Raw genomic sequence first — 24651 nt, 5'->3', positions numbered from 1 at the left:
TCTGTTTCCAATTTGATCGAACTCATTGCTATATGAAATTCCGCTTCCTGTCAGCTGGACTGCGCTGCCACATCTCGGCTGCTGTAGGATTTATAACCATACGGTCGGAATTTCTTCCTTTATGCCTGTTATTCCTAATTCTGGCCTTGATGCTGTTGTAGTATACAATGAAAAATGATCCTGGCCAAAACGATCAGCTGGACGCTTCCCACAGGATTCAGTGGAACTGCATGCTGCCAAGTCTGCAGTCTGTGAAGATCAATATCCTCCTATTTTTAGAAAATGAGAAGCTTCAGAACATTTATATTCAGCTTGTTATAAGAGTTCCTTCTGACACGTTAAATCACAACATGACTCTCTCTGGTCTCTTACCTGTCAGAGTCTCCTGCTTCCTGTTTTCCTCCTGCTCCACTTCACTAGTGGCTCTGATCATCATGTTCTACTCAGATCTCTGATCATTAGTGGATGTTGTTGTTTGGGAACACAGAAACCCAGTCAGGAGCTTTTGTAGATGAATTTATTTGAAGTCAGCCAACACAGTCCCACAGATCTTCTTCTCCATGGTCTAGCTAAAGTTTTTATGTTCTTCTAAGTGTATAACCAGCCTGTGAGGTCATAGCTTTTTCTCAAAACACTCATCACACCCACTTTACCTCACACCCTCTTTACCTCACACCTCACACCCTCTTTGCCTCACACCCACTTTAGCTCATACCTTTATCTCACACCTTTTTTTTAATCTCACACCCTCTTTACCTCACACCTTTTTTTCTTTACCTCATAGCATCTCCTTACATTACAGAGTAAACCCGCATGGACATGGTCACTTTTCCTGTCTCCATCTGGCCCTTGTGCTCCCTGGATGATAAAAAACCTAATTCTCAATTCCAATTATTCTATTTCACAAAACTGCCATAAATTGCCTGAGTAAAATGATAAGCCTTCGCGAGAACATTTTAAACCAGAAATAAACGCATGAGTGAGAACATTCCTCTAAATAAAGACTTTTCCTCCATTACCAGTTACCACACCTTCCACATGGACATATTCACACCTAAATACCACAATCTCCCTCTCGTATCTCTACATGGAGGGTCTGCAGGCTTTTATCATCTAATGCACTTTAAAGTGAGGCTCCTCTCAACCCTCGTCCTCTCAAACATGAGCCCATAACAATGTTTGCAGGAGAGCCAATGATGACGAAGCCCCTTTTCCTCCTCTCACTAATTTCTCACTCAGCACTCAGGATACACACACACACACACACACACACACACACACACCATTACACAGCACTCCAGCAGTTCTTCTTATCTGCTAGCTGTGATTTGAACAGATTGAATAAGTGGGAAAAGGTACTTATATAAAGCTACTTTAACATTTACTGGAGAATTACAAGAGGTTTTAACGTTTGGGACACGAAATAAAGTGATTTAACTCCTCACTGACTGATTAAAAAGAGATGTTAGAGGACTCAATTATGTCCTAAATTACTCCAAAAATTAGGGTATTTTTATCCTTTCAGGGGAGGAGAAAGGTTAATTTAGTAATAACCCAGAAGTTAATTTGGCATATGATTTAAACCAATGACATTTACTCCACACACAACAGACATTTAATAGAAGGCCAGTGAGATCTCATTTCATATCTGCACAGAGGAAGTGGAGAAGAGCTGAGAGAGGATCAGCAGTGATGTTCTGAGAGCCAGTGGAGAGGAATTAAAGAATACTGGAGCTCATTAATCATCTTCCCTCTCTGTAACTGGGTTCTGGACTTCCTATTAGAGAGACCACAGAATGTACGAGTCGGCGGAAAAACATCTAAGACCATCACACTGAGCACAGGGTCACAGGGCACAAGGATGCGTGCTCAGCCCGATGCTCTTCACCCTGTTGACCCATGATTGTGTACCCAGCTACAATACCAACCACATCGTCAAGTTTGCAGATGACACAACTGTAGTGAGCCTCATCACCAACAACGAGGGAAATACAGGAGTGAGGTGAGCCATCTGGTCCAGTGGTGTACCGACAACAATCTCTTCCTCAACGTGGTGAAGAAATTGTCATCGACTTCAGGAAAGGACCACCACAGCACCCCCCACTAACCATCAATGGTGCTGCAGTGGAGAGGGTGAACAGCACCAGGTTCCTAGGAATGCATATTTCTGAGGACCTCTCCTGGATGACCAACACCACATCGCTGGCCAAGAAAGCTCAGTCACACCTTTACTTTCTTCACCGACTGAGGAAAGCACGAGTCCCACCTCCTATCATGTGCTCCTTCTACCGGGGCACCATCAGGAGCATTCTCACCAGCTGCATCACTGTGTGGTACGGAGGCTGCACTGCCTCCTGTCGAAAGACTCTGCAACGCATAGTGAAAGCAGCCAGCAAGATCATCATCGGTGTCTCTCTGCCCTCCCTTGTGGACCCTTCCACACCCGCCTCACTAGCAGAGCCACCAGCATCACAGCAGATGATTCACACCCATCAAACCTCTACTTCAGCCTCCTGCCTTCAGGGAGAAGGTACCGGAGCCTCCAGGTTCATTCCACAAGACTTTCTAACAGCCTCGTCCATCAGGCTGTCAGGATGCTGAACTGTGTCCATCATGTCCCTCCTCCCATACCTACTCCTGAACTCTGAAACTACAGCTCACCCACACTTCATTTCACATTAGACACTTTATACTGTCGACAAAATTCTATACACACTGAACTGTTTACAAACACTTGTTCAAACATTACGTTTCAGCGTTACATGAACAAACTATTCAATCCCTTATTGCACTAATCATACTGCTGCTAGTGTACATGCTGTTTTGCATCTAACTTTTTGAATGTTTACATTTATCTTCATGTTTATGTTCATGTTTACATCTATCTTCAGCTTATTTGCACCTTAGAATATATTTGTATATTTAATAGAATTCACTGGTTACACTTATTCAGATATATATTCATTCAGATGTTCAGTTTATTTTTCACTGGTTTATTTATATCTATTTATTATAAGTATACTGCTGGTACCATCACAAATCTGTTCTTTGTTGCACTGACTGTAAGTACAATGTTAATGACGAGAGAAGAGAAACGGTATTTCGATTCCTCTGTATGTCTGTACATATGGTGGCATTGACAATAACTAACCTTGACCCTTGAACATTGAGTTAAGATCAGTACATGCTGGAGCTAAGAACAGGAACATTATGAGCAAACAGTAAAGCCTTTCATAATGCAGAATTCACAAAACAACAGTTATAAATGCTCCTCCCAGTTTCCTGAAGGTAAACACACCTATACACACACACACACACACACACACACCCCCTTTGTCTCTGTATTGATTACCTGTCTTGACTGTCTGCCAGCCCAGGGAGAAGGGGCTGCGTGCCTGCAGGTTGTAGGTGCTGATGGGACTGTGATTGTCTACACCGTGACTCCAGGACAATGTGGCTGTTGTGTCTGTGATCTCCTCCACGATCACCACTCCAGGAGGTCCTGGGGGGCCTTGACACAAACACAATCACCAAAATAAACCACGACCAGATCAATCTCACACATCGAAATTCCTTGAAAAGTCTGCTGTAGTTCTTACTGTTTTTATTTTGAGCAGTTTATTTACACAGAGAGAAAACTGCGTTTGATCTAAACCTAATTAACTGACCAGTGGAAGAGAACATGGACATGGAGCAGGCTTCTGGAGAATAAAGAGAGGCTGCTGAGGGAACGAGAGAACAGGAAGTAACTCACGGCAGCAACGTTAAACATAACTACAACGGAGCAGGAAAAATTATGATGTCATTCTTTAATTAATAAATATGCTAATCATTGGTGAACTGCTGAAGTAGAAAAGGAAAAGAATAACTGAGGACATGCTGTTCTAGGAAAATAATCAACTTCAGTGAGTTATTATTCTTATTATTAAGCTACATTTTATTGATTATTGATATGGTTTAATTAGGTTTATCTTTACAGATGTGATGCGAAACACACATGTAGAAAGAGAAGTGGAGAACATGTGCATGCATTTCATTCCCTGGCTGTAATATCTGAGTAAACAACAACAACAACAGACAAGTTTATGGACTCTACAGCAGGGTTCAGAATAACACCAATCACTTGCCAAGAATTTCAGGCTCATTAAAATAATACAAAGACCTCTTTTGTTTCTGTGTTTTCATTCTCTCTCTCTCTCTCTCTCTCTATTTCTCTCTCTCTCTTTCTTTCTCTCTCTCTCTCTCTCTCTCTCTCTCTCTCTCTCTGTCTTTCTCTCTCTCTCTCTGTCTTTCTCTCTCTCTCTCTCTCTCTCCCAGCTGTGTTAGTCGTGATTACATCCAGCTCTTTATTCTGTGTAAAGCTTCCAAGCATATGTTTACCTCAGACTTGTAATCTGTAAATGTCGCAAAACCCCCCCGAGTGTGTCGGGGTAAAAGAGCCGTGACTGAGAATCTGACATCACCTGCATGCAGTGGAACCAAATATTCAGAGAAAGATGCATTAAAGTGTGGAGCTGAAGGTGCATTTGCATGTGTGCACATTAATATTCTGCATGCATCGCCTTGGTGCATGGGAGCAGGAGCTTATATTTTAAGCATAAAAGCTGTGAAAAGGGGCTTTACTGTCTGAGCCTTCAGGAAGCAGGAATCATGGTCATGGAGGTTTAAACCGCTTACATACATCTGGAGCTTGACATAATTATGGCTTTGTATTTTATTTTAAGAAGCTGCATGAGGATCCACCTGAGCGTCCCTCACAGTGCGTAAAAGAGTGAAAAAGTAAACACAACTGTTTGCACACCAGACAAAGACATAATGAACACATGCTCACAGAACGCTGAGATGAATTGTGAATGTGTTTAGTTCCTGTAACACCTGGCAGCTGGGAGTGAGGAGAAACAGAGCCACCATCGTGATGTTACGAGCAGCTGAACATCAGACACCATTACAGCTCGTCATCACAGTGCGTACAGAATGAATGTTGTGTCTATTAGGCGTGATAATGCTGGAAACACACACACACACACACAGTACATTCCATAGCCTTCTGAGTGTGAAAGACACTAATTAGCAAAGTTAATGTAATAAATGAGATAAGAGGTTGGCAAAAACACAAAGTTTTGATAGACAAGTAATTAGCACTGTGAGTTTCTGCTTGTTTTTAACTCTGTGTTCTTTAAGAAGCAGTGATAATAAAGGCGCTATAATCACTTGTGCACTGACGCTGATGCTGCGCTCGTCTCCTGCACACGGCACGCGACGAGACGAGCGACTCCAGCTGTTATTGTTTGTTAATCGTTGCTGTGTGCTTGCTCCAGGCTCCAGTCCCTCACACTGCTTCTCTGCTGCTCCTGTTGCTTTGAAGTGCTAAATGTTTAGCCTTCAGCCTTTAGCACATGGAGATCTGATAACAAGCTCACCTCTGACAAGCAGCTCGGCTTCGGAGAGGACTGTGTCGGCGCTCGTCTGAACCCGGCAGCCATATTTCCCAGCATGCTTCAGGAGGATGTTTCTGATCATCAGATCCATCGTGGAAGACTGCTGAACAGAAGAAGAAGGGGGTGAAGACACGCTCACACACAAAGACATGGACCTTCCTGACCCCTGAGGAATGAGCTGATTTTACTGCCTGAGTCAGTCGTCAGTACACGACTCGGATCGCTCCACATCTCCTTCCTGACTCCGCCGTGTGCAAATGAAGATGAAACGAATGTAATTTAATGTCCCAAGGCAGCTGTTTAGCACTGAGGCTCATTAAAATTACAGCAGATCAGAATTTGGCTCTACATCTGAACCGATGCTAACAAAGAAAAACTCCAAGACTGACCAAAAAGATCTGTGGCTTCATTCAGCCTCAGGAAGTGGCGTATCCCACTCTGAGGATCCGGAGTCTATCCCAGGAACACAGGGGGAGCTACGGGTCATCATACACTCATCCTCACTCAGGGGTCATTTATCCACTACTGTGTGTGTGTCTGCCCTGTGATGAGTGAGAGTTGAGTTGTGATGAGTAGTTCTCCTACTGGCTTGTTTTTGTGAGGTTGGTAGAAACTGGAGGAAACTCACACTCACCTCAGTACTGAACCCTGAGCTCCCAACGTAACTCACTGATATTAACTTATTTTAAATACAGATTTTCTGTATTTAAGGCTGCAGTCAGTCTGTCCATTTAACAATTTTAGGTTAGCAGAATATTTTAGTGTATTGAAAAATTTATTTCAAAACCCTTTTGCAGCAACAGCGATAATAATAATAATAATAATAATAATAATAATAATAATAATAATAATGAGGTGACACAGTGGCTTAGTGGTTAGCATGTTCGCCTCACACCTCCAGCGTCCTGGGGTCGAGTTTCCTCCCACAGTCCAAAGACATGCTTCTAGGCTGATTGGAGTCTCTAAATTGTCCGTAGTGTGTGATTGCGTGGGTGAATCAGTGTGTGTGCCCTGTGATGGGTTGGTACTCCATCCAGGGTGTATCCTGCCTTGATGCCCGATGATGCCTGAGGATAGCTCGTATAAGCGGTACAGACAATGAAATGAAAAAAAAAATGAAATAATAATAAAACAGTACATTATTATTATTATTATTATTATTATTATTATTATTATTATTATTATTATTATTATCATTGTTGTTGTGTGCAGATTACTGAATGTTGGAATAAAGTTGTGAGTAAACTGAGTAACCGTTACAGATCCCAATGCAGTCTCTGAGTTTATTAAAAAACGATGAAACTTTACATTCAGGAGTTCTTGAACCTAAATCACTGCAGAATATCAGAAATGAAGGTGAAAGTCCCAGTTCTATACATACTGACCAGCCCAGAGCTCTCCTTTGTTCTTTCTGCTGTTCATCATCAAAATGTAATTTCTGCCACAGTGTAATTTCCAAAAGTGTCTCACTGACCATTTTTTTAGAGTCTAGAACCAAATCAGTGATGTGTCTGGCTGCTCCATGGCTGAGAAATGATAAGTGCTGGTATTAACACCTGTATGGAGGTTGAACACTGCCTCTAATCGGATATATGAAGGATACGAGTCAGTTTGAACCGAACTGCATCCGTCCTCCTGACACTGATGAGGGATAAATGCCAGTTAGAAAGTCATTGGAGATTTTTAACCTGATTGGAGACGTGATGAGACGCAGTGGCTGCTGTGTGACCGACGTTAGTCTCGATACACTGATAAAATAAAAGTGTGTTCCAGGCTAAACAACACACACCAGGCCTCTGTATTATATAACAGCCAGTTCTCCCAGGGGTATGAAAATAATGAGGTCTAACTACATCCAGCTCCTTCTTTAGAGAAGTGCAGATCATCAACTCACTGAAGATCAACAACAACGTTACTGATTAATCATTAAACATTAGTGATTAGTTTACGGCTGTTAATAATGGTGAAGTGCTCATGGTTTGAGCTCCAGGTTATTATGAAATGTCTGTTTTGACCTTGACTTGGAGATTGGACACTTCTCTTTAAACATCTGAATGTCATTACATTTATTTTTAATACGCCATGTTGTCTTTCACAAACAGACAAGTAATGAGGGAATTTAAAGAGCCTTCAGTTTCCTTCAGTGCTTTATCCTGGTCAGTGTGACGGTGTAATCCGGAGTCTATCCCGGGAATACTAGGTATCCAGCGGGAACACGCTCTGCACGGGACACCAGTCACACACATTCACACCTAAGTAGCCAGGCCAAGTAGCCAGTGTAGCCAGGCCAGGTACTGGCATGTGAGGAAACTGGAGAAACTGCAGAACCCATGCAGACCCTGGGAAAATATGGGAGACAAAGCTGCCCTCTGCATCACCATGTCAGCATGTCTGAGGACACAGAGCTGAGGTGAAAAAGATACACTATATTGCCAAAAGTATTCACTCACCCATCCAAATAATCAGAATCAGGTGTTCCAATCACTTCCATGGCCACAGGTGTATAAAATCAAGCACCTAGGCATGCAGACTGTTTTTACAAACATTTGTGAAAGAATGGGTCGCTCTCAGGAGCTCAGTGAATTCCAGCGTGGAACTGTGATAGGATGCCACCTGTGCAACAAATCCAGTCGTGAAATTTCCTCGCTCCTAAATATTCCACAGTCAACTGTCAGCTGTATTATAAGAACGTGGAAGTGTTTGGGAACGACAGCAACTCAGCCACGAAGTGGTAGGCCACGTAAACTGACGGAGCGGGGTCAGCGGATGCTGAGGCACATAGTGCAAAGAGGTCGCCAACTTTCTGCAGAGTCAATCGCTAAAGACCTCCAAACTTCATGTGGCCTTCAGATTAGCTCAAGAACAGTGCGCAGAGAGCTTCATGGAATGGGTTTCCATGGCCGAGCAGCTGCATCCAAGCCATACATCACCAAGTGCAATGCAAAGCGTCGGATGCAGTGGTGTAAAGCACGCCGCCACTGGACTCTAGAGCAGTGGAGACGCGTTCTCTGGAGTGACAAATCGCGCTTCTCCATCTGGCAATCTGATGGACGAGTCTGGGTTTGGCGGTTGCCAGGAGAACGGTACTTGTCTGACTGCATTGTGCCAAGTGTAAAGTTTGGTGGAGGGGGGATTATGGTGTGGGGTTGTTTTTCAGGACCTGGGCTTGGCCCCTTAGTTCCAGTGACAGGAACTCTGAATGCTTCAGCATACCAAGACATTTTGGACAATTCCATGCTCCCAACTTTGTGGGAACAGTTTGGAGCTGGCCCCTTCCTCTTCCAACATGACTGTGCACCAGTGACCAAAGCAAGGTCCATAAAGACATGGATGACAGAGTCTGGTGTGGATGAACTTGACTGGCCTGCACAGAGTCCTGACCTCAACCCCATAGAACACCTTTGGGATGAATTAGAGCGGAGACTGAGAGCCAGGCCTTCTCGTCCAACATCAGTGTGTGACCTCACAAATGCGCTTCTGGAAGAATGGTCAAAAATTCCCATAAACACACTCCTAAACCTTGTGGACAGCCTTCCCAGAAGAGTTGAAGCTGTTATAGCTGCAAAGGGTGGACCGACGTCATATTGAACCCTATGGATTAGGATTGGGATGTCACTTAAGTTCATATGCGAGTCAAGGCAGGTGAGCGAATACTTTTGGCAATATAGTGTATTTGCCTCTGAACACAGCAGCAGAAACACTGACCACTAAAATGCCACTCGAGGGGAAAAACCTCAGAGACATTTCTCCTCGTAAGTCTCTGAACTTTTAGAGGAGCACAATGTTCCCTCGAGGTCTATCAGGCAGAACCATGGGCTCTCCGTCACATGCGTGCGGCTTTGAGAAACATGACAATATGATTCACACCGGCTCTTTAATCTCAGGTGGAAACGTCTGACCTTTTACACCATCGATTCTCATCAGAGCTCGAGCAGGATCTGGTGCTACATGCTAACAAGAAAGCAGAGATGAGAAATTGAGATGACACTAGTGACAATTTATTTTTAGTGAAGAAGAGAAAGAATCTTTCTTCCACAAATGGGACGAGGAACACAAACTCCGCCTGCTGTGGTTCTGCTGATCCACATTACAGTGGCATCTTTTCTTCAGAATTCAGACATTTTCTTATAAAACTCTGAACCTCTGATTGAAATTTGAGCTACACTCCTGTAAACACACACATAACACACTCTTCAGGGCATGCGATAGTTGTGTTGAGATGCAGAAAAGGGGGCTTATGGGTAATCGCCGCTTGGACCTGAGGTGCTGACTGAAATCCAAAAACCCAAAGCAGAATTTCAGTGTTATTTTCCCACACCAACGTTGATTGTTTTCCCATAATCTCACGTTTTATTACTCTACAGCAATTTTATCATCAATTACAATTTTTCCTTGAAATGTCATTCTTTTTATCCATTTATTTTTATGACATGTAACGATGTTTATTGTCTGTGAATCACATTAGTTCCTGCTGTCACGTTACAGCAGCTACAAACTCCAGTGTTTCCCTCAACTGTCGAATCTCGCTCTTGAAAATAATCTCAGCTGCTCATGTTACTGAGAAAACACACAAAAGTGTAAACTCCTCTGTCCTGAAGATGTGGAGAAGTTCAACCTCCAGCTTTACCTCTGACTGATACACAGCACTGACACTGGAGACTCCTTCCACATGTTATATACACACTAAATTAAACATTTATCCTCAGAGAAAACTTTACCATGTCAAAGATTTTTAATATGTGCTATACTCAACGCTGTGATGTTCAGCTGCTCTACTGTCAGAGCTGCTGTTATAGAGAATTAATCAACAGCTCTGTAGAGTAACACACATTATCAACATCATTCTGCAATTCAATTTATTTTGTATTAACAAAGAGCATTGTCTCAAAGCACTAAACTGCTATTAAATGTGTCTCTATCTCAGTGAAATAACAGATCATCTGTTGTTTTTTTTTGTTATCTAGTGCACATATTAACATTATGTACAGGTAACACAAATCTTCTAAAGTATAAATTCTTCTTCTCCAGATCTGTTATCTTTAATGTCACAGCTCCAGTGGAGCGGCTGTACAGTGAGAAGTCCTTACTGTTCTGATGTACTCAAAATGGCCGTCGTCCTGCTGAGCTTCCAGCGGCTGGTTGTTGAGCTGCCAGAAGAAGGAGATGTCGAGTGAAGGGTCGTGTGTTGCTTTACAGCTGAGCACCACGCTTTCCCCCACCGTCACCTCAACACGCTTTGGGCTCAGATCCACCCTCATGGCCTCTGTAAGGACAACATCATCTCTGAAAACATACTAGGACTTATCACAGAGTTAACGCAATAACATCCGCTCCTGTACATCTCCCTGACTACGGAAGCCTCATTGAACAAAATTGTGAAAGCTTTTCATGTCAGAGGATCAGTGATCTTCCCAAGACTGGCCGGTTTACATGCTGAGAATTTAATCGTCCTGTAAAGCAGCTGCTCTCGACACTCGACATTAATCTGCTGTAAGCTCTTTCTCTGTGGACAATCAGATGTTTCTCTTATAAAGCCAGTTATAAACAAAGTGCTGAACACTGAAATGAACAAACACAAAACACTTTTTTCACAATTTGTACTGAGCTGGATTTCAGATTTGAGCTGCCGTCACGTTTCCGTGTGAGAGCGACGTGTCTGTGTGTTCTGCTTCATGAACAGATGTGCACGACTTTATACACTTTACACTCAAACAGCTGCAGAAGATGAGGCTGCCATCTGACACGGCCGAGGAAACGGAGGAGCGAAGGCGAGTCACTTACCTTTCACCAGCAGTGAGCTCGTCATCTCGGCAGATCCGAACTGATTCTCGGCGCGACAAACGTAACTGCCCTCGTCCACACGGCTCGCGTTGATAATCTGCAACGTGCTGTTACGCAGAACCACAACTCTGTTAAAAAACAGAAATGTGTCTTTAAATACAGGAGAACGCCGCGGACACGGGGCTAGTTAACAAAAAGGTTAGTTAACAGTTCTAGCTTGTGGAATTAGTCCTTTATTTTATACTCTGTTCTCACCGAGTGACTCTGAACCACACCGAGTGACTCTGAACCACACCGAGTGACTCTGAACCACACCGAGTGACTCTGAACCACACCGAGTGACTCTGAACCACACCGAGTGACTCTGAACCACACCGAGTGACTCTGAACCACACTGAGTGACTCTGAACCACACCGAGTGACTCTGAACCACACCGAGTGACTCTGAAACACACCGAGTGACTCTGAACCACACCGAGTGACTCTGAACCACACTGAGTGACTCTGAACCACACCGAGTGACTCTGAACCACACCGAGTGACTCTGAAACACACCGAGTGACTCTGTACTACACCCAGTGACTCTGATCCACACCAAGTGACTCTGAACCACACTGAGTGACTCTGAACCACACCGAGTGACTCTGTACTACACCGAGTGACTCTGAACCACACTGAATGACTCTGAACCATACCGAGTGACTCTGTACTACACTCAGTGACTCTGAACCACACTGAGTGACTCTGAACCACAGTGAGTGACTCTGAACTACACCCAGTGACTCTGATCCACACTGAGTGACTCTGAACCACACTGAATGACTCTGAACCACACCGAGTGACTCTGAACCACAGTGAGTGACTCTGTACTACACCCAGTGACTCTGATCCACACTGAGTGACTCTGTACTACACTCAGTGACTCTAAATCACACCGAGTGACTCTGAACCACACCGAGTGACTCTGATCCACACTGAGTGACTCTGTACTACACTGAGTGACTCTGAACCACACCGAGTGACTCTGAACCACACTGAATGACTCTGAACCACACCGAGTGACTCTGTACTACACCCAGTGACTCTGTACTACACCGAGTGACTCTGTACTACACCCAGTGACTCTGTACTACACTCAGTGATTCTGAACCACACTGAGTGACTCTGATGCACACCGAGTGACTCTGATCCACACCAAGTGACTCTGATCCACACTGAGTGACTCTGTACTACACCCAGTTACTCTAAACCACACTGAGTGACTCTGTACTACACTCAGTGACTCTGAACCACACTGAGTGACTCTGAACCACACCGATTGACTCTGTACTACACCCAGTGACTCTGAACCACACTGAGTGACTCTGAACCACACTGAGTGACTCTGAACCACACCGAGTGACTCTGAACCACACTGAGTGACTCTGAACCACACTGAGTGACTCTGAACCACACCGAGTGACTCTGAACCACACTGAGTGACTCTGAACCACACTGAGTGACTCTGAACCACACCGAGTGACTCTGAACCACACTGAGTGACTCTGAACCACACTGAGTGACTCTGAACCACACCGAGTGACTCTGATCCACTCTGAGTGACTCTGTACTACACTCAGTTACTCTAACCCACACTGAGTGACTCTGTACTACACTCAGTGACTCTGAACCACACAGAGTGACTCTGAACCACACCGAGTGACTGAACCACACTGAGTGACTCTGAACCACACCAAGTGACTCTGAACCACACCGAGTGACTCTGTACTACACCCAGTTACTCTAAACCACACTGAGTGACTCTGTACTACACTGAGTGACTCTGAACCACACTGAGTGACTCTGTACTACACTCAGTGACTCTGAACCACACTGAGTGACTCTGAACCACACTGAGTGACTCTGAACCACACTGAGTGACTCTGAACCACACCAAGTGACTCTGAACCACACCGAGTGACTCTGTACTACACCCAGTTACTCTAAACCACACTGAGTGACTCTGTACTACACTCAGTGACTCTGAACCACACTGAGTGACTCTGAACCACACTGAGTGACTCTGAACCACACTGAGTGACTCTGAACCACACTGAGTGACTCTGTACTACACCCAGTGACTCTGAACCACACTGAGTAACTCTGAACCACACCGAATGACTCTGAACCACACTGAGTGACTCTGAACCACACCGAGTGACTCTGAACCACACCGAGTGACTCTGTACTACACCGAGTGACTCTGAACCACACCGAGTGACTCTGTACTACACTGAGTGACTCTGAACCACACCGAGTGACTCTGATCCACACCGAGTGACTCTGAACCACACTGAGTGACTCTGAACCACACCGAGTGACTCTGAACCACACCGAGTGACTCTGAACCACACCGAGTGACTCTGAACCACACTGAGTGACTCTGAACCACAACGAGTGACTCTGAACCACACCGAGTGACTCTGAACCACACCGAGTGACTCTGAACCACACCGAGTGACTCTGAACCACACCGAGTGACTCTGTACTATACTCAATGACTATAAACCACATCGAGTGACTCTGAACCACACCGAGTGACTCTGAAACACACCGAGTGACTCTGTACTACACCCAGTAACTCTGATCCACACTAAGTGACTCTGAACCACACTGAGTGACTCTGAACCACACCGAGTGACTCTGAACCACACCGAGTGACTCTGAAACACACCGAGTGACTCTGTACTACACCCAGTGACTCTGATCCACACCAAGTGACTCTGAACCACACTGAGTGACTCTGAACCACACCGAGTGACTCTGTACTACACCGAGTGACTCTGAACCACACTGAATGACTCTGAACCACACCGAGTGACTCTGTACTACACTCAGTGACTCTGAACCACACTGAGTGACTCTGAACCACAGTGAGTGACTCTGAACTACACCCAGTGACTCTGATCCACACTGAGTGACTCTGAACCACACTGAATGACTCTGAACCACACCGAGTGACTCTGAACCACAGTGAGTGACTCTGTACTACACCCAGTGACTCTGATCCACACTGAGTGACTCTGTACTACACTCAGTGACTCTAAATCACACCGAGTGACTCTGAACCACACCGAGTGACTCTGATCCACACTGAGTGACTCTGTACTACACTGAGTGACTCTGAACCACACCGAGTGACTCTGAACCACACTGAATGACTCTGAACCACACCGAGTGACTCTGAACCACACCGAGTGACTCTGTACTACACCGAGTGACTCTGTACTACACCCAGTGACTCTGTACTACACTCAGTGATTCTGAACCACACTGAGTGACTCTGATGCACACCGAGTGACTCTGATCCACACCAAGTGACTCTGATCCACACTGAGTGACTCTGTACTACACCCAGTTACTCTAAACCACAGTGAGTGACTCTGTACTACACTCAGTGACTCTGAACCACACTGAGTGACTCTGAACCACACCGATTGACTCTGTACTACACCCAGTGACTCTGAACCACACTGAGTGACTCTGATCCACACTGAGTGACTCTGATCCACACCGAGTGACTCTGAACCACACTGAGTGACTCTGGACCACACCGAGTGACTCTGATCCACACCGAGTGACTCTGATCCACACTGAGTGACTCTGAACCACACCGAGTGACTCTGAACCACACCGAGTGACTCTGAACCACACCGAGTGACTCTGATCCACACTGAGTGACTCTGATCCACACTGAGTGACTCTGAACCACAGTGAGTGACTCTGAAGCACACTGAGTGACTCTGATCCACACTGAGTGACTCTGATCCACACTGAGTGACTCTGAACCACAGTGAGTGACTCTGAACCACACCGAGTGACTCTGAACCACAGTGAGTGACTCTGATCCACACTGAGTGACTCTGATCCACACTGAGTGACTCTGAACCACACTGAGTGACTCTGAACCACACTGAGTGACTCTGAACCACACTGAGTGACTCTGAACCACACCGAGTGACTCTGATCCACACTGAGTGACTCTGATCCACACTGAGTGACTCTGATCCACACCGAGTGACTCTGAACCACACCGAGTGACTCTGAACCACACCGAGTGACTCTGATCCACACCGAGTGACTCTGATCCACACTGAGTGACTCTAACGGAGCAGAACAGCAGAAGGCAAGAAAACATGTAGTCTGAAATATTTACTGAATAAAGATTTATGAGTGTGAAATTAAATAATTTCGAGAAATTCAAACACTGAGGCCCAGAGTTACTGATGATTCCTAAAGTTCTGTAAAATTAAAATTGTGTTGAAGGAAATCAGTGCAGCAGAAGATTCCAGACTCACTATTAAAGTTCACAAAGACTCTGGAGAGAGTTATTGGGGTTTGTTTTGCTGTGCTTTAATTTACGGAACTGATTTAGAGATAAAATTGTCAATAACAGCTCAATCTGCTCATTTTCTATGCTAATGAACAGATCGATGAGGATTAGCACAGATATTTATCTACAGAGATTAGATCTATTAGATTTATTTCAACAGATTTAAAGTTTACAAAGTTAAATCTTCTTTAGAAAAATAAGTTTAAATTGTCCAGCTTGAGTGTGTAGATGTGGAGTGTGTACAGGTCTGTTAATAACACACACACACACACACAGGAGAGGAGATAAGAGGAGAGGAGAGTAGATGAGAGGAGAGGAGAGGAGAGGAGGAGAGGAGGGGAGAGGAGGGGAGAGGAGGGGAGAGAGGAGGAGAGGAGGGGAGAGGAGGGGAGAGGAGAGGAGAGGAGAGGAGAGGAGAGGAGAGGAGAGGAGAGGAGAGGAGAGGAGAGGAGAGGAGAGGAGAGGAGAGGAGAGGAGAGGAGAGGAGAGGAGAGGAGAGGAGAGGAGGGGAGAGGAGGGGAGAGGAGAGGAGAGTAGATGAGAGGAGAGGAGAGGAGAGGAGAGGAGAGGAGAGGAGAGGAGAGGAGAGGAGAGAGGAGAGGAGAGGAGAGGAGAGGAGAGGAGAGGAGAGGAGAGGAGAGAGAGAGGAGAAGAGAGGAGAGGAGAAGAGAGGAGAGGAGAGGAGAGGAGAGGAGAGGAGAGGAGAGGAGAGGAGAGGAGAGGAGAGGAGAGGAGGAGAGGAGAGGAGAGGAGAGGAGGAGAGGAGAGTAGATGAGAGGAGAGGAGAGGAGAGTAGATGAGAGGAGAGGAGGAGAGGAGAGGAGAGGAGAGGAGAGGAGGGGAGAGGAGAGGAGAGGAGGGGAGAGGAGGGGAGAGGAGAGGAGAGGAGAGGAGAGGAAGAGAAGAGGAGAGAGGGGAAGAGAAGGGAAGAGGAGAGGAGAGGAGAGGAGAGGAGAGGAGAGGAGGAGGAGAGGAGAGGAGAGGAGAGTAGATGAGAGTAGATGAGAGGAGAGGAGAGGAGAGGAGAGGAGGAGAGGAGAGGAGGAGAGGAGAGTAGATGAGAGTAGATGAGAGGAGAGGAGAGGAGAGGAGAGGAGGAGAGGAGAGGAGGAGAGGAGAGGAGGGGAGAGGAGAGGAGAAGAGAGTAGATGAGAGGAGAGGAGAGGAGAGGAGTGGAGAGGAGAGGAGAGGAGAGGAGAGGAGGAGAGGAGGGGAGTGGAGAGGAGAAGAGAGTAGATGAGAGGAGTGGAGTTGAGAGGAGAGGAGAGGAGGGGAGAGGAGGAGAGGAGAGGAGAGGAGGAGAGGAGAGGAGAGGAGAGGAGAGGAGAGGAGAGGAGAGGCGGAGAGGAGAGGAGAGGAGAGGAGAGGAGGAGAGGAGGGGAGTGGAGAGGAGAAGAGAGTAGATGAGAGGAGAGGAGAGGAGAGGAGAGGAGAGGAGGAGAGGAGGAGAGAGGAGAGAGAGGAGAGGAGAGGAGAGGAGAGGAGAGGAGAGAGGAGAGGAGAGGAGGGAGAGGAGGAGGAGGAGGAGAGGAGAGGAGAGGAGAGAGGAGAGGAGAGGAGATGAGAGGAGAGGAGAGGAGAGGAGAGGAGGAGAGGAGAGGAGAGGAGAGGAGAGAGGAGAGGAGAGTAGAAGAGAGGAGAGGAGAGGAGAGGAGAGGAGGGGAGGAGAGGAGAGGAGAGGAGAGGAGAGGAGGAGAGGAGAGGAGAGGAGAGGAGAGGAGAGGAGGGGAGAGGAGGAGAGGAGAGGAGGGGAGAGGAGGGTCCTGGAAGGTGACCTTCACTGGTTTTCTTCTTTCCTTTAATTGAACTCTAAAGTGTGAGGATGAATTTTTCACAAAGTAAATGTTTTATTAAAATTCAATCTCTGCCTTATTTCAGTCATATTACATCATCCAATACCATTTAGTTCATGCCTTTACAGGGCGAGTGTTTACTCCTTCTCTCCCAGGATGAGATGATGAGAACTAACAGAAAGAGATGAAGGCATAAAGATGTTTTTTTACAAAGATTTTCACAAATCTAAAAGCAGAAGAAGGAGAAAACACCGACAAAACAAACACCGAGAGGAGAGAGTGAAAGGAGAAGTCGCTCTGGAGTTTGGTAAAGAAACCTTAATAAATCAACCTTCAGATATTCAGTTCAACATCTCCACAGCCACCAGAAATCATTCAGAGCCATATTTTACTCAGTTAGAGAAGAAAAATACATGGATTTGTCCATTACATGGAGAAAAAAAACAGGAAAAAATATATGATGATGCTGTTTATTTTGTCAATATTTGAGACATTTATGGTTTGAGGTTTTGAACATTAAGAGCTTCATCCTTTCACACTGATGGGATTAATACCTTGTGTGCAGGACACCACCACGCTGACCATCAGCAGAAATCCATGTTCATTATAGAGCTTTGTTCCTCACTACAGGTGGGAGTGGGAGATAAACGGAGCTGCTGCCCCTCTCACCTTCCACTTCTTTATCTAGTCTCTAAAGTCTGAGAACCATCCTGACACCATGGCTTCATTACATTCATTTACTTTAATAAAAACACAAACAGGAAAATAAATTTAAATCAAAATCATTCTGCTTCCTGATTGGTCAGAAGGTGTTGATTAATTTTCTGTAACAGCAGCTCAGACCTTTTACAGACGAAGTGTCCAGAACTCAGCAGCAGTGTGGTGTATGGTAATATTTTATTTTATACAGTGCAGTAATAACATTTTACTGGACTTTACACAACCCCCCAGGGTTGTGTTCTGAGCCCCCTGCTGTACTCTCTGTATACCTACGACTGTGCGGCCACTTCCAGCTCCACCAACATCATTAAGTTTGTGGGTGATACTGTGGTGGTGGGTCTGATCTCCAACAATGACGAGACGGCCTACCTAGAGGAGATCAAAAACCTGGAGACATTGTGCCAGGTCAACGATCTCCTCCTGAATGTCAGCAAGACTAAGGAGCTGATAGTGGACTTTAGCACAAAGCAGGAGAGGAATTACCAGCCCCTCACCATCAACGGGACCCCAGTGGAGAGAGTGGACAGTTTCTGGTACCTAGGTGTCTACATCACGCAGGACCTGCCATGGTCCTGTCACGTCAACACCCTGGTGAAGAAGGCCCGGCAGTGTCTTTATCATCTCAGACGCCTAAAGGACTTTAAACTGCCCTCAAAGGTGCTAAAGACATTCTACACCTGCACCATTGAGAGCATCCTGACGGGAAGTATCACAGCCTGGTTTGGGAACAGCACCAAACAGGACAGGCAAGCTCTCCAGAGGGTGGTGCGATCAGCTGAGTGTACCATCGGTACCGAGCTTCCTGTCCTGGACTCCATATACAGCAAGCTGTGCTGGACCAAGGCCAGGAAGATTATGAAGGACCTCAGCCATCCCAACAATGGACTCTTCTCTCTGTTGAGGTCAGGGAAACGTTTCAGTTCCTTGAAGGCGAACACAGAGACAATGAGGAGGAGCTTCTTCCCGCAGGCCATTCGGGCCCTCAACAAGTACACCTAGAACCTGGACTTTCTGGACTTCCCCCACACGACATGACATTCTACCTCAGCTGATTGTTGCACATGCAATAATTGCACTACTTGTATACTCTGCACTGCTCTGCACACACAATAACCACACCCACTGAACATCTTTCTGTACATCTTTGTGTGCACACTGCACCGTCACTTTACTCCCTGATATTCCTGTTCAACTGGACATTTATATTTGCCTTATATATATATATATATATTGTCTTACATATGCACACTGTACTGTACATACTGTATTTATTTATTGTCATACCATTTAAATTAGTCCATCTACATATATCTATATATTGTATCTTTCTATATATTATAGAGTTTACACATATATATTATTTATTTAAATATTATTTTATTTTTACATATACTATATATTATACTATATTATATTATATTGTATATTTACATTTTTTATTTTAATTTTATATTTTTATATTATATTTACTGTTTATATTTATATTATATATACATATTTATATTTATATACATATATATCTATATATATATACATATATTTGCATATGCATATCCGATAACTATTGGTTTTTCACAATTATTTTGTCTTTAATTTCTACATTTAATTTTACCTATTTTTCTCTATATATTTTTAACTATATCCCTTTATTTTTCATGTCCACACACTTTAATTTTTACTCTTTTCTTTCTTCAAATGTAGGACAGTCGTTAAAGCATCTCACTATGTCGTACTGTGTATGATTTCATATGAGATGAATAAAATTTTAATTTAAATTTGACTTTTGTCCATGAAATATAACCAGCATCAGAATCTGAAGGTATGATTGTTTTATTCTTAATGTTGGTATTATTAAAAGGAACAGAATTTAAGCTTTAGCATTCAGACACTTTAATTATCTGATGGATGATGGAATAAAAATTTAAACTATAAGTTCATACATCAGCTCGTTACCTGAGAAACAGACACAATCCTCAACTTCATCATCACTCCACCTGACCATCACTCCACCTCCATCATCACTCCACCTGACCATCACTCCACCTGACCATCACTCCACCTGACCATCACTCCACTTCCATCATCACTCCACCTGACCATCACTCCACTTCCATAACTCCACCTGACCATCACTCCACCTCCATCATCACTCCACCTGACCATCACTCCACCTGACCATCACTCCATCTGACCATCACTCCACTTCCATCATCACTCCACCTGACCATCACTCCACTTCCATAACTCCACCTGACCATCACTCCACCTCCATCATCACTCCACCTGACCATCACTCCACCTGACCATCACTCCACCTGACTATCACTCCACCTCCATCATCACTCCACCTCCATCATCACTCCACCTGACCATCACTCCACTTCCATAACTCCACCTGACCATCACTCCACCTCCATCATCACTCCACCTGACCATCACTCCACCTGACCATCACTCCACCTGACTATCACTCCACCTCCATCATCACTCCACCTGACTATCACTCCACCTCCATCATCACTCCACCTGACCATCACTCCACCTGACTATCACTCCACCTCCATCATCACTCCACCTGACCATCACTCCACCTCCATCATCACTCCACCTCCATCATCACTCCACCTGACCATCACTCCACCACACTCTGCACATATGATCTGTACATCACAGATCTGACCTCCACACACACACACACACACACACACACACACACAATGCACTGATCTCTCCTGTGTCTAACAGTAGACTGGAATCATGTAAAAGCGAGCGGTGTGGAGGTACAGCTGTTTGTGTGTGTGTGTGTGTGTGTGTGTTGGGCATTTGGCCATTTTGCTGGACCATTTTAAAAGACCATGCGAGTCCCAGGGTCTATTTCTCAGAATAAATTGCTGCTTTACGGCCCCAGCGTCAGCAGAAAAAGCCAGTAAATAATTTGCGCTGTCCACTCGCAGGCACACACCCTGTGATAAATATTTGGAGGGTCAGGGACTAAAATTGTGCAGCACTGGTTTGTTAAGATATAGATGTGTGTGTGTGTGTGTGTGTGTAAACAAACTTTTTTAACAGATGAAAGCAGCATCTTCATCTCTCCTGAACGAGGATAAGAAGCAGTGAGTCCCAGCTGTGCTTGTTTTCTCTGTGTGTAAAATCCTCACTCTCTTCACTGCCTTGATGAATCCTGCACTGTGGATTAGTCGAATATCAAATATCTAAAGCTCCCCTCAAATGAAGTGTTTCACAGTTGTCTTTTGTCTCCTATTGTTACAGACACCAACACACGATTAGATCTAGAACAACACTGAAAAACAAGAGAAACTTTAGAGACTTTTTTCGCTTTAATGTTGTAGTTTGTAACTTTCAGGAAACAATTTAAATGTTTTGATAACTCTTCCTGTACTTGTCTTGTGTTTGGCACATTAAACACTCTGTAGTGTGCATATACTCCACCCAGGGGTGTGTTAGAGTGTTTATGCTCCGCCTTTCGAGGATATATGATCCTCTGTCTCACGCATTAGGGATAAATATAAAAGAGTTGTACAAATAAAATTAACTGAATTGACTTTGAGAGAGAGAGAGAAAGCGAGAGAGAGAGAGAGAGAGCAAACGAGAGAGAGAGAGAGAGAGAGAGAGACAGAAAAAGAGACAGAGAGTCAGAGAGAAAGCGTGAGAGAGGGAGAGAGAGAGAGACAGAGAAAGAGACAGAGTCAGAGAGACAGAGACAGAGATAGATAGATAGAGAGAGAGAGAGAGAGAGAGAGAGAGAGAGAGAAAGAGAGAGAATGTGAGAGAGAGAATGTGAGAGAGTGTATGATGGCTTCAGACTTAAATGGACTGCAGGTAAAGATGCGAGCAGTGGCTGTAAGAGTGACCTCTGTGTCCTGTGTTGAATATGAAATTTTCTCAGTCGCAGATTAAACTCCATCCTCATGCCTAGAAGTTGTTTTTTTATAACACTGGGTGGATTCAGGACTTTTTCTGCCATGTTTAATAAGCGAGTGATGCTTCTGCAGTGCATCAGGTTTACAAAATGTGTCTGGAATTTTAAGTTCTGATTCTGAGCGGTGCTTTCCTACAGAATAACTCATTACATGATCACACATCACTGAGGAGCAGCACAGAAGATGGAAGCATTCGTACTGCAGAAGGTTTGATGGTAAAGTCTGAAGTTTATTGTCTTGGCAGGCAGCAGCAGGGTTTTAGATCTAATGCAGCAGGAAGTCAGAGGAGAAAAGGCAGTGGTTCCAAGGGAGAGTTTAGGAAGACTAAGGACAAGTCGAGTTGCTGTTTCTGGATTAGATGTAAGGATTTAAAGGCTGTCAGTGCACTGGAAAACCAGCCAGGAGTCGAGCCTTAGAAAAGACAAGAAGCTGAACAGGAAGCTAATTGGTCTCCCTGGAAAGAAAGAGTCAAAACACGTTGAAGCTCTACAGGAGAAACCGGCAGCTCTGAGGGAGTGTGAGGAGAATCACCAACATAAGAACAAGGCTTTACATAATGTTCAGAAAAATTGTTCACAGAATATTGTGAACTAACAAGACCAAGGAGCAGAGATTTCCAGAACTACAGAGAAGCTCATGGTGGAGCTCAGAACCTGAAGATGTTTATTAATCGATCTTCAGCTCATCTTCAGCGCTTCTTCCCGCTGAAAGCATACTTTTATTACTTTATTTTACTTTCAATCAAATTTTAGCACCGTTTGCTTAGAATCTTCATGAAGTCTGGAATCAGAGGGACTCTGTTTGTCTGGATCACAAACTTCACAGTTAACGAAGTGTCAGAAAAGCCCTAAACCCTGACACGGATTCTCCCTGAGAAAGAAATTCAACTCGGAAATTTAGAACACAAACGTCAGATCCACAGCGAACGGCAAAAACCCAGAAACAACAGAAACTCAGAAGTTACAAACTCTGTCACTCTAACATTTAAAATAAATATTAAAAATAATTTTTAACTTAAAAATTCTTTAAGTCAACTAGATAACAGTTTCAGCTCATGATAGTCATGTGATCCACCAAGTCCGGTCAGAATAGAGCATGTGATGGTCACTAAGCTGTTTCTTCAATTGATCTTGAGTTTTTGTGTTAATGTGCTTTTGCTACCGTACAACTACGTCTGAGACACACACATGCACACACACACACACCATTACACACACACACACACACACACACCATTACACGCACGCATGCGTGCACACACACGCATACCATTACACACATGCCTGCATGCACACACACACACACACACCGTTACACACACGCACACCATTACACACATGCCTGCATGCACACACACACACACACACCGTTACACACACGCACACCATTACACACATGCCTGCATGCACACACACACACACACACCGTTACACACACGCACACCATTACACACATGCCTGCATGCACACACACACACACCGTTACACACACGCACACCATTACACACATGCCTGCATGCACACACACACACACCGTTACACACACGCACACCATTACACACATGCCTGCATGCGCACACACACACACACACTCTCTCTCTCTCTCTCTCTGTTGCACTTCTGCTGCTGCACATGATGGACAGATACAGACTCGTGGTGGTCAGTGTCTGTATTTTATAAAATCAGTCCATCACTAAGCACAGAATATTTTATATTTTATTCAGAAACACAGCTGTGGGAACTGATCCCTGTTTCCGTTCAGTCCCCAGGAGCCCTCATTTAAATCAGGAAACATGGCATTTCAGGGCCAGAAAACTCTATTTCTTACAAACGGTTAAATATAATCCTGTTTCTGGAGTCTCTGAGTTGGGATTGTTACTGAAGCAGAAGATTGGCATCGCTAACACGCGAGCTAATAATCTGTTAATAATAAAGGTTCTTCAGAGACAGAGATCATTTAAAGCTCGTTAAAACACGAGCAGTGCGATGAAGAAGCGGTACACATCGCATGCTCCTCGTTGTCATGGTAACGTCAAGACAGAACCCTGCTCCGTTCAGATTACACACAACGTGACAATAAAGGCGGGTTTCAGACGGCGTCCTGTTCCGCTCATTAGGAATCTGTAATCAGAATGAATTCAGTTTTTTTCCCCTGTGCTGATGTAAAAATCCCCGGCGTTGTTTTCTGAGCGTGGACAAACACTCAGCGGCGTGTCCACAGGCTCAGGCTGTAATCAGCAGCGTAAACACTGATTAAGAACGAGTTCAGCACAAATGCATGTAAATATATGCGTGCTGATGAACACGCTTAACACGATAAGCTGAGGAGGATTTGTGAAGCTCAGACTCCACTCACCTCCGGCTGCTCTGGATTTTTCTGTCTCCTTTCCTCCAAGTGATCCTGGGTTTGGGTGAAGCTCGAGGTCTGCACTCCAGAGAAGCATCTCTACCCACGGTGGCGATGACCGTTGCTGCGTTAGAGCTGAACACAGGAGCCGAGGCTGAGAAAAAAACACGACAATTAGACATCATTAGAAAGATATTCATTCTTCCATTGATCACCGTTTACTCCACAGAGCTGCTGCTGAGTTCTGGACTCTGATTGGT

General features: G+C 44.8%; 1 protein-coding gene across 3 annotated transcripts in view; it reads right to left on the bottom strand.

Annotated features, from left to right (window-relative positions):
• cntn5 (contactin 5) overlaps positions 1 to 24651 on the bottom strand; it is a 173070-nt gene that overhangs the window by 11932 nt on the left and 136487 nt on the right. For 2 of the 3 annotated variants that reach the window (XM_058387984.1, XM_058387983.1), the window contains 5 exons: positions 24401 to 24545; positions 11220 to 11347; positions 10526 to 10701; positions 5421 to 5541; positions 3353 to 3511 (listed from right to left, as the gene is read on the bottom strand). In XM_058387984.1, the coding sequence (XP_058243967.1) occupies positions 3353 to 3511; positions 5421 to 5541; positions 10526 to 10701; positions 11220 to 11347; positions 24401 to 24545 (729 nt within the window). The remainder of the gene's footprint in view (positions 1 to 3352; positions 3512 to 5420; positions 5542 to 10525; positions 10702 to 11219; positions 11348 to 24400; positions 24546 to 24651) is intronic. The other variant, XM_058387985.1, reaches the window with a different exon arrangement.

The sequence above is a fragment of the Hemibagrus wyckioides genome, linkage group LG04, assembly GCF_019097595.1.
Source record: "Hemibagrus wyckioides isolate EC202008001 linkage group LG04, SWU_Hwy_1.0, whole genome shotgun sequence".
Lineage (NCBI taxonomy): Eukaryota > Metazoa > Chordata > Actinopteri > Siluriformes > Bagridae > Hemibagrus > Hemibagrus wyckioides.
Note: the sequence above shows the minus strand (reverse complement) of the source record. Positions and strands in the feature narration are given on the sequence as shown.